General features: G+C 38.5%; 1 protein-coding gene across 2 annotated transcripts; it reads left to right on the forward strand.

The window, feature by feature from the left end:
* The first annotated feature begins 5,523 nt into the window (after nt 1-5,523).
* Nucleotides 5,524-11,421, forward strand: adcyap1a (adenylate cyclase activating polypeptide 1a). 2 transcript variants are annotated; one of them, XM_069696349.1, is made up of 7 exons: nt 5,524-5,874; nt 6,091-6,195; nt 6,753-6,887; nt 7,555-7,659; nt 8,583-8,717; nt 9,288-9,408; nt 10,959-11,421. In XM_069696349.1, the coding sequence occupies exons 2-7, from the start codon at nt 6,098-6,100 to the stop codon at nt 10,965-10,967; spliced, it is 603 nt and encodes a 200-aa protein (XP_069552450.1). In that variant the 5' UTR covers nt 5,524-5,874; nt 6,091-6,097; the 3' UTR covers nt 10,968-11,421. The 2 variants fall into 2 exon arrangements, with proteins under 2 accessions (XP_069552450.1, XP_069552451.1); XM_069696350.1 differs by lacking the exons at nt 7,555-7,659; nt 9,288-9,408; nt 10,959-11,421 and having other exon boundaries at nt 5,545-5,874; nt 8,583-8,862.
* The last annotated feature ends 297 nt before the right edge of the window (nt 11,422-11,718 follow it).

An 11,718-nucleotide genomic window follows, 5' to 3' on the forward strand; every position in this document is an offset into this window, starting at 1 on the left:
AGTTTTAGTTTTAATTGAGACTCCTGGTATTGCTGTTGGTTTGTTTTTAGGTTTAGTAAAGACGTCATAAGGTTTAAAGGCTTAAACTTTCTGCTGTTACAATTATTTTATGTCAACTTTGGCTGCATGGATATTTGGACAACAATGTGCTGACTGTGCCTTTTAATGTTAATCACACAGTGTCATTTTCTGCCAGTATGATGGGGGAGACGATGACCCTTTTTAGATTTTGATTTTAGACTGAAATTTGTCTTTTTTCTTTTCACACCTCAGGAACTGAATTTAATAGTTGTCATAGTTAGTGGAGTTTTTTTTTTTTTTTTTTTTTTTTTTTTTACCATGAAGCCTTAAACACTACTGAATGCTCCAAACTTTAAAAAAATAATCTTAATGTGATGGAAACCGTAGATTTGGAGCGAAGAAATCAAAGACGACCGCTTTGGGTGGCAAATCAGTGAGGTTTATTGACAGACATCAACCTAGGAGAGGCACAGTGACAAGTGTAAAATTATCTATATTTACAAATAAAGAGAGGAACGAGCCCCGTTGTTGAAACTGGGTCAAACTTTGAACACCAGACTGTCTTCGTTGAGACTTTTTTCTTATGGAAACAGAAAGTTCAGGAGGAACTCATGAGTTAGGGAAACTGGATGAGACAGTAACACCCAATGATAAATGAAAAGTCCTTTGCAGTTCATTTAAAAGGTAAAAAAATTTCATTGTTTATATCAAAGAGAGAAGCAGTGTTGATTAATAATTTTTTTTATTAAATACTAAACATCCAATTTAAAGTCTGAGGAAACAGGAAGGTGTTCCTTCTCCACTTTCTAAAGGAGGCTGAAGTATAAACTATCTCTACTGTTGGTACTCAGATTTTAATTGATCAGGAGTTTAAACCAAACATATCAGTATCTGACATACTGACATCACATGTCTGAGATTAGTACAAGCATGACTTTGTTCTCACAGTCCACCGTCCATTCACAAGATGTTCATAAATCTTAATGCAGTAATGAAATATTTCTGTGTCACAGCTTCACTATGATTTGAAGACAGAGTGTCTGTAATCTGTGAACCTTGCAGTGTTCGTACTGAGAAGTTTTTGGATTGAACCAGTGATTATATCTTCTTTACTGTCTGTGATTTACAACTAAACGCTCCTTTTTACTGACAGCTATGATCTACTGCAAGATGGACTTTCTGTTTACCTTCAACACATCTTTTCCTTCAATGTGAGACATTCTCGAGGTTCGCCACATTGTTTTTAATCTCATTAATTAATATAGTAAAAACCCTACATTAATTACTTCACTTAATCAAGAGTGTCAACTTGTCCTCCCGCGATAATCAATTTGCACTAATGCTCTTATCGATCAGTTTTTATTTACTATAAACTCAGTTTTCAATAGTAACAGTCCAGTTCTGCTACATTTATGATTAAAGTCTTCTATAATCTTATGTGCTTAATATCTAAACTGAAGAGTTATATTTTCCATATGGGTTAATTAAGTTATATAAATGAATAAAAAAATTAAATAATTAATTAACCAAAACATAGAGATGAAATCAGGGTATTTTTTTTCTTAGCTTATGAGAAGTTGGCAAAACAGCTGTTTTAATTTACAGTAATGAGCCGTGCAGGAGCAGAAACATTAATAAATAAATAATGTTATCAGATAAACATTAGTATTAAACTCATTTATACGCATAGCATTTGGCAGGTCCGACAAAAATAAACATCATTTTTATTTTTGAAAATAATAATCAAACAGTGTGGGCATTAGTAAATGTATTTGCAAATTATAGAATAATACATTAATTTGCAAATCATTTTCTTAATGCCGGGAATGCTTGATCAATATTTCCATGCCACTTGTGGTCCTCCATACAACCATAATTGTTTCCGTCACTTCAGAGGATTAGACATTGATTTACATTCATTTCCTGCCGACTCATCCTCACCTCAAAGCTGCACTTTAAAATTGAATGATTTCCGTTATGATGACTTGCTTTTTGTCCTTTTAAGGACGCCAAGTCTCCACAATGTGACCACAGATTAATGTCCCCACAGCATGAGTAACACAACTACACACACACGCACGCACGCACGCGCACACGCACACACACACGCACACACACACACACACACACACACACACGTCTTACAAATTAGATTTACAGAAGCCGTCTCCTGTCAACACTTGTCACAGTATCACCTACTTGAACCGGGAGACCGAAACATCAATAAAACTCTTTAAACACAAAGAGTCAACGTCGGCCGGCAGGCGGCTATAAAAAGCCAACAATACTAAAATTAGAATGAGTCATATGTTCTTCTGCTGTCTTGTTTGGTGTGATAAAGCTCAGCCATCCGCTGTATGGTCTGCTGTGATTACTCACTGCTCGCTTTCCAAGCAAAAGATATTAAACAGTGTGAATTGAAGGAGGTTCCTGTTTGTAGAACCGGTCTGAACAAACAGGAGCACATTTTCTTTTACTGTATTTTACTGGGTCAGTTTGAGTTACTGTAAGGTGCCTGCAGTAAACTTTATGTTAGATTTATCACTTACAGTAAAAAAAAAAAAATCCAGATGCTATTCAACACTTGTAATATCATGATTGTTTGTAATAATAAATGACTGTCCATAAAAGGAAGAAGAATTTTAATTGGCTTTCGACTGGAAATTAAAATACGTCAAAATAAACGGTTGTCCAGGGCAGCAGGTTTATTAATATTCCACGAGGAAGACACGTAAAATGTGTTGTGAGTCAAGCCTCAGGTGATTACTAGATACATATTCTTATCTACTTTATATTCTCAGTAGATTTAGAAGAAGAAAAAACATGATCCCTGCTTCCCTGCTTATTTAACATCATTAAGAGGAGAGCAAAGCTGAATGACTAATCATCATTTTGCAGTGATTACTCTGATTCATTTCAACGCAAGATTGCCATGATTAGTTTACAAGTGTCTTGATTGTGTTAATCATAATTACACAGTTAAGGGTTTAAGAGGCAGTTGAACCAATTTGAAAAGATCAGGAGTTTAAACCAATACGATGAACACACACCATGAACGCAATGATTTAAAGTTCCAATGTACAAATAATGACATTTTAAAGGCCAAAGCAGGATGAAGATTTTGAGTTCAGACATCTAAATTTGTTGATCGTCTTCCTGTGAATTAGACTTTGTTTTTAAACACCTCGGGACCCCTGACACTCCACAGTGCACCTTCTTCTCACAACCACTGGGGCGCACTGCTCACTCAGAGCAAGAAAAGGACTCGGGCATTTCCAAAGATCTCCCCCCCCCCCCCCCCCCTCCCCCACACACACACACTTCTTAAAAATTCAACGATGAGCGTTTGTGTGCGCTAAGCAAACCTTCACATGACGTCAGAGAGCGGTGAGCACTGACTGGTCTGAATCACCCACTAAAGACACGGTCCTGATACGTGTGTGGACGGAGGACACAGCTGACTCTTAATGAAGGATCCAGGCCATAGAGGAAGTCATAATGAAATAGAAGTAAAAGTAACAAACCAAAAGTTGATCGTAGTTTTATCTGGAATTATTCTTTTATGCGACCTTAAGTTCCACCATCTTTCACAGAAAACTAAGGTACATTGTACTCCATCGTTCTGACAGCTGTAGTTACATGTTTATTTTCAGATTCATATTTTACCCCCAAAAAATTCTAAAAAAAAAAGAAGAAGCTGTTTCTGGTTGCAGCTCCTTGTCAGTCTTTAGATAAATGTCTATTATAGTGTTATAGCTTCACCTCTAAACCTCAGATTCGGCTTAGATTGAGACAAATTTATTTGACATTCAAGCCTCATTTATTAGCAGAATGAAAACATTTCTCATGTCCTCCAACATTTAGAGATAAAAGAGATCAAATACAACACTAAACTTTTCATAGTTTCATTTCTGTACAGGACCTAATGAGATAAAAGCATCCTGTATTTGACAACAACAAAAAAAGCAACAATTAGAATAAAATCCTGCAGAACTTTGTATTTTCCTTTTTCCTGCCTCATTATCTTGTGACCTTTTGGAGGAACCTGCCCCTGTGGTTTAGAAACGCTACATCAAACTCTTTTACATGAATTATCTCCACACTGACAAACCCCAACAGACTGATGTTGTGTCAGAACTCACAGTAATGAGACAATAGACCAGTCTGCAGAGTCAATGTTTGCTGATAATATTTTGGAGCTTTGAATGCAGGACGTTTACTTGTAATTGAGTGTTTTTACATTTCTCTTTTAATATTTTTTTTAAGAAGAGGACCCACCACTAGATTAGTCTAGATAGTGGTTCTCTGTGTTTCTTAAAGAGGGACATCAAGGAAAGCCATGTTAAAGATGTTAAAGCAACTTCACGTCAAACAAGTGACTCTAGTTCAAACTCTGTGTTATTTTAGTTTCCGCTTTTGTGAGTGTGAAGTAAAATATTATAAAAGTAAAACCTGTATGAAATATGATTAACCTGAGCCGTTTTGTAACTTTTCCTGTCACTCATATTTCGGCACTGGGCAGCTCTACTTGACAACAGCTCATGTTACAAACATAAATGTCTTTTTATTGCTGTCTGATGAAAACCAAAGTTTGTCTCAGTGTCTCAAAGTGATTTGGGATTTTTCCGATAAACTGTGCCATTGCATCAATAGTTTCCTTGTGGGTTGGGGAATTTCTGGATTATCCACCGGAGTACCTGGAATATTAGATGAGATATATTTAACTTTATCAATCCCACAGTGGGGACATTTAGTCGTTGAATATGTATCATCACATGCTTTAAACAAACCTGTGTTACACATTTGACGGATATTTTATCACTGCAAATAAGGAACTTAGTCATAAACCCAGGTGAAATAGGAAAAATAACTAAACAAACTCAATAAGACGAGAGGACGGATGGATAGCTCAACGAGACAGTATATTACATATTTATATAGTTAATGTGCTAAAATGACAGCTTCATCAATGCAAAAAGGAATACAGCAATACAACTAACATTATGAATAAAAAGCAAAACATGAGGAAGGTAAAGTTCATTCGATCTCAAATTCTGAACAGTGTTTGAATATGTGGTTGCGTGGAGGTGGACAAGAAAAAAACAGGAAGTGAAAATCATTTTCACTTTGTGGTTATTTAAATCGCCTCTTAATTTGCCTCTGAGACATCTCTTTATTGCGTTAGTTGGAGAAACCTTTCTCCAGAGGGAAGACAGTCCGTCATATTTCAGCACCAGACAGCTCCAACGCAAATTTCAGCACTGGACAGCTCCCGCCCCTCCCCACGGGCTTCAGAGGGCCCGCCATGTGATCCGATTAAGGCGTGACGTCAAAAGTTGACATTAATTCACTGTTTAATTAATGATAATGTTTGAATTCAAGATCCATTCCTTTTTTATGACTTGGTCTTTCATTGACGCGGAAGGAGGATGCTCTCCAATGGTGGTGGTGGTGGTGGTGGGGTGTGTGGGATGACGCAACTGCCCACCTCCCCTCTCCACTACCACCCCACCCCCCTTACCTACGTGACAAGTGAAAAAGGCATGTCTTTCTGATTCATAGATAAAAAACCAAAGGGAGCTAAAGTTGGCAGGACGCAGGGAAAGTTTTTCCACAGGCAAATGTTTGGTGCTCTTCATTCCGCCCATGACCGAGTACACGTAGAAATCCCCGAGAACTGAGCTGAGGGCGCACGGAGGGCTGCACACTCGGAACAAGCACAAGGACACTGAAGAGGCGCTTCACTGAGGGAACTGAGGAAGAGGAGAGGACGAGAGAGACACTGAGATAGAGATCCTATCTCACTCTCCCAGTTGAGGTCTTCAGCGGATCGCGATCAGCGTCTCCGAACTGGTAAGAGGAGGCACTTTTATGGGTTTTTACGCTGCGTAAAAGTGGAGAGAGTTTGGATGAAGTCAGGTGTGGCTGTTTCATTTGCTTTTCGAAACTCTCAGGTGTGGTTTGAAACTAACTATAAATACCTTAAGAAAACTGAATCTACCTCAGAATTGTTCTTCGTTTAATTATAGACCTTAATTATTCACTTGATGCCGTTGTTTTCTTTTGCAGCAGGACAATGTCTAGTAAAGCGACTTTAGCATTACTCATCTATGGAATCATAATGCATTACAGCGTCAACTGCTCACCTGTGGGGCTTAGCTTTCCCAGTGTTAGGTATGTACCCTCTTATCTGCCTTTACATTTCAATTTTCAGGTGCTGATTTCAAATTTTTGTTATACTTTGAAAGCAGAGCTTAACCGCACCGAGCAGCTACAGGGCGCAGGCTAACGATCATATCTGCTTTATAGTTAGTTATGTCTGTGACTATAATAGCCTATTGGATTACTGGATAACATCATCTGACAGCCAATCCATAGGGCTGAGAAACATTCACCAGAGAGAGGCGGTAATGTAATTTAGGCTGCTATGGCAGTGAAGTACAATGATCAGCAGCCATTAATCGACCAATTATTGTGGTTAGATAATTAATAGAAAACAACTGGGTGAAAAAAGTAATGCTCTGGTTTTTGAAGCAATCATTAAAGCTGTAGTAACATTTCTGGATAGATATAAATTATGCTTCTACTTTTTAATTTCTTGATGGAAATTCTCTTCAAAAAAAAAAAAAACCCCGTCAGAATTTGGTTTGATTATGAAAATAATATTTACTTATTTTAAGAGAGTTACAAGACTTTGAAAACGTGTCACATTTTTTTTTTCTCTTATCCAGACTCGACAGTGAGGTTTATGATGAAGATGGTAATTCCTTAACGTCCCTGGATTATGATCGAGACCAAATGGATGTGAGGAGCCCTCCGTCTGTCGCTGACGACGTCTACAGTTTGTTCTACCCACCGGAGAAAAGGTGACTATCGTCAAACTTTTCTTTTCCCCACTCTACGTTGGACACGTCCATGTTTGAACATCTCATTGCTGTAGTCCTATTTCTGTACATGTATGTTGTACGTTTTTGTGTGAATCAACGTATCGTCGAAATGTTGTTACTTCCGACACACAAAAAAAAGGTGTTGTTGTTGTTTTCTTTTATTTTGGAGATTTTCTTTTTAAATTATTATTTTTTTTAAAATTAGTCTTGTCTCTTTTGTGCTGAATTCCCAGGGGGAACTTAGTCGATTTATACTTTCTTTAAAAGGACGGACAAGAGAGGAAATTTCAGAAACAGCTGTCTGCGTCAGGAGGCGCTGAAATGTGCTCCCGTGGAGTCTTTAAACCACATTTTTCTATAAATAAGTGAAATATTCTGCAAAAAGAAATTGCCATTTTTAGGAGGCATTTCAAAACGAAGCAGAAAATCCTGGGAAAATAATGCAACAAAATAATTTTTATTATCAAACGCAAGTCAAATTCCTTGTCGAGTTTTTACGTTATTCTATAAAAAGGGAGTTTAAGACCCAATTTGAGACTCATAATCGTATTAAGATGAATATTTCTCTGCAGTGTAGCGACTTGACTTTGTTGCCTCTTGCGCTGGGCGTGTGGTGATTTCACTGTCTGGCTATCTATCATCCCAGAACGGAAAGGCATGCAGACGGCATGTTTAATAAAGCCTACAGGAAAGCGCTGGGTCAGTTATCAGCAAGGAAATATCTTCATTCTCTGATGGCAAAACGTGTAGGGTAAGAACATCTTCTTGGTTGTCACCTCTTATTTGTTTTTGTTTTTTTATGTATATATTTAATGTTCTCTGTCTTATGTTGCGTTTTTTGTTTCTTTTGACTTGATCCTTTAAAATCCCATAACTCACGCTGTTATACGTACCGTGTGTATGTCTGTGTCCCATTATCTCCCAGCATGCTGCTCGGTCTGGCGCCCACCTCCTCTGAATCAGCCTTTATTAATGCTATAAAGTCGTCAGGGGGGAGCAAACGGGCACTTGATTGATTTGGGAAGTGTCATTCTCTGAGCTTGGTGCAGATGAAAATAAGGGACCAGAGCAGGTTTGAATGTATTTCCGTATAATTGAGCCCCAGTGGTTCACCTATGGTGTGAGGGGAGGGGGATAGAGGGGGCTGCAGTGACTTCTAGGTTTATAAGCAGGCCCTTCCCACCTTAGTGCAGGTCGAAAATACAATGCTGGATTGTTCATGTCACATGTTAGTCAAAGTTAAGCAGAGAGGGAGTGAAAGAAAATGAATCCAAATCAAAAGCCTTTATTGGATCATTTAGTAAAGATTCTTGATGCAAAATCTTTCTGCAAGAATGACACTGCACTTCCAGGCTGCCTCCAATTCTGCTTATCCCCCCCCCCTTCCCCCAAAAGGCTCTAAAACGGGGGCACAGTTTGGATCTGTATGGCACTCCAGGCTGCATTGCTCTGAACAAAATGGGGAAATCGAATTATCGAATGGTTTTTCATCATTTTAAAGATGGTGGCACGGAGATCTCAACTCAAGTGTCCAGGCTCTTCACTTCACCACTACACAGGCTGTACAGGCACAGTGGGAGGGGGAGTCATGTGAATGCACACGTCTCAGTGTGATGGTAGTGAGACCTGCCTCTCGTCTCTCTCTCTCTCTCTCTCTCTCTCTCTCTCCTGCAGCGGGGGGAAAGCGTTGGACGACAGCTCGGAGCCCCTGTCCAAGCGACACTCAGACGGGATCTTCACGGACAGCTACAGCCGCTACCGAAAGCAAATGGCCGTCAAGAAATACCTGGCAGCGGTCCTTGGGAAAAGGTATAGACAGAGAATTAGAAACAAAGGACGGCGGCTGGCATATTTGTAGCATCCTCCTCCTCCTCCTCCTCCTCCTCCTCTCCCCCTCCTTGAAAAACAAAACAAAACAAAAAAAACCAAACTTAAAGTGAGTGCAGCCCCAGATTAAGTCATTTTGAGATCTGACCAATCAGTGGATCGCTTTTGTGTTCTTTAAACATGTATTTATGTATGAAGTAAGCCATTAAAATGAATATTTTGATAATGATATTTTTTTTTATTTTGTACTTAAAGCACTTGAGGACGCATATATCTACTTTGTGGACCAATTTTTTTGTTCATTTAAGAAAAAGAAATAGCCTCTATTTATGTATTCATTGGTTTCCTTTTTTTTTTTTTTTTTTAGACTTATTTATCGAGGGGACACATTTGTTTGACATGATGATATGCTCCAACAGCCCTGTCTTTTAAACATTTAGTGAAGAGATATGAATGTGAGGAAAATAAATAGTTTAAAAGACAATCAAATGTATTGAATGCTGCTTTTTTGTAAAGTGACATTAAGAGTTTAGTTGTCTCTATTCACAACAGCCTTGAAGACATAGGTTTTCACCATATCCTACAAGACATAGACTTTGATGCCCTCCCGGACGGGGATGAGTTTGAGGCTTTTTTGGGAGACTGGCTGAAACAGTTCTCTCCCGAATTTCCGGTGAGTTTCAGACTCTTTCCCGAGGCTTTGTCCTTTTTTTGCAGGGGGGGGGGGGGGGGCTCCTCATGTCCCCCTCCCCCTTCTCTTCTCACCTTCAACTCTTGTGATCTTGCTCTAAACACTCGAAACCGATCTCTTCTTCCACCTCATCTGTGCTCCTGTCTCTCTCTCTCTCTCTCTCTCCCTCTCTCTCTATCGTCTCAGATCTTACCTTTAATTCAGCCTGTATGAGCCTCGAGCATACAGGCTGAATGTGGAGAGACTTTGCTTACAGGCCCATATCTTATACATATCATTGCCGATTGATGAAAACAATTTCATTCGATCTGGGTCAGAACCGGACGCGAACACTGTTGGCTTTAAGACCATTCAAAATGCCACTTTTTAAGTTGCTTTAAAAAAAAATATATATATATATATACAATCCCACATTTGAGAAGAGGACCAGAGTACTTTTGAGGTTTTTCTTGCCACTTTTTCTTCTGCAGTGTTTACAAAGTGAGCTTACACCTTTCGACTCATGTAAAGTGCCAATCTTGTGTTTCTGTAAACTGGATTCCGTGTTTGGAAACCTCTTATTCTGCTGAAGGTTTTCTCGCGTCTCTCTGCCCATATAATAAGTACCACTGACATCTCAAGCATCATCCGGCAACTAAAAAAAAAAAAACAACAACCAAAAAAAACATGAAAAAAAAAAGAAAAGAAAAGAAAATGATACTTGTTACATGGTAACTTATCCATCAATTTGTTCTTTGTGAGAGACACACGAGACAGTTTGAACTTTTGTGTTTGAACCTTCTCGGTCTATTGTGCTTCCCTTTTTCTGTCATGTGAACCAATGTAAAAAAAAAAAACACAAAAAAAAACTGCAGTAGAATGCATGATTAAAGTAATTGCACTAGCCACCGCATCCGTGCAGACGACTCCAACTGGATGGTTTTGCTTGCTTTCTGACTACTACAAACATACATGGCTGTCATCTCTGGATGTTGTTTTGTGTTCTGTTCTCCTCACTTACATCTTCTAACACGAGCTGTATGTTGAAACTTGTCCTTTATTGAAGAATCACTCTGAATGTACTTTACTGCTGGTGAGAGTTTCTCAGTCCAATGTCCTGCTTTATAGGCTCTGTTATTCAGACACCTGGAGATTTTTTTTTTTTATAACCTACTGTTAAACTGTACATAATCTGCAAATGTGGCATAAAAAGCTGCCGTAATTGATTACGTTTAAAGAGGAAGGATGAGATGTGAGAACATTGGAGGAAAAGACAGTTAGACATACGCCAAGAGAAAGCAAATAAGAGGAGAAAGGGTGTAACATGACGATGAACATGCAGATTTTGAATAGTTAGAGGATCAGGCAAAATGTATAAAACCAACACAGACCAAAAAAAAAAAAAAAAAAACTCTCCCACTCTGCACACTTCTTACCAAATTTGTGAAGACAGGAATACAAAGTTGGAGCTGAGCATTAGTTTTCAAACAGCAGGGTACATTTCTTCTCTGTTTACTGTATCAATCTTTCTTTAATTTTGCATTCCCCTCTAGGCTTTGTGACGCAGGAAGCAGTTTGCGGCTGTGGTGCCTTGCTTCGACTTTAAAATCGCCATGAATCACAGATGGCTATTTAGTGGCCCTACAATGCTGCACATCATCAGCTTACACCTCACCCTTTTGTTGTTGTTTTTGTGCTGCACAAATGTTTGATAGGTTCTTTAGTCCCACCCAGCTTAGACGTCAAGCGCTCTCGCTGGCACTGCTTTCTTTTTGCACTTTTGTTCTTTCGAACACTAGATGTAGATTTTTGTGAGAAAAGAGGGAAGGAGCAGCAGCTTCCTGCTCTCCGTGAAACATTATATGTATGATAATGAAAGCGCCAATAGCCTTACGAAAATGAAATAATCGTCGAAGATATATATATTTACTGTGTGGAAAGTGAACATTAGATTACTACTTCAAATGGCGATCTTGCAAAGGGTCAAGTCAATAAATGTTTAAAAAAAAAAAAAAACGTGTTGTAAGATTTGTATGAATAAATTTTTGTAAACAACAAAAATTTCGTCTAATCTTTGGAGCCGATACCACCATAAGTCTTTGAGTTAAAGCACATTTAAGAGGATGAAAGCTAGCGATGAAAACCCTAAATCAGTGCACGTTAATGGGATGTTACAGAATGTAAAAAAAAGGACAGATAAAAAATATAAAGACAAAATTGTGTACGTCAGAGAGGGTAACAATAGTGAAACATTCGCGGCACTGAACGTCAAATAAAGTACGCACAGTCAAGTAAGACAAAACAACAAAATGT

The sequence above is a fragment of the Brachyistius frenatus genome, unplaced genomic scaffold (assembly GCF_029030835.1).
Source record: "Brachyistius frenatus isolate BFR_SWC_R1_liver_20210118 unplaced genomic scaffold, ASM2903083v1 Contig_21, whole genome shotgun sequence".
NCBI classification, from domain to species: Eukaryota; Metazoa; Chordata; class Actinopteri; family Embiotocidae; genus Brachyistius; species Brachyistius frenatus.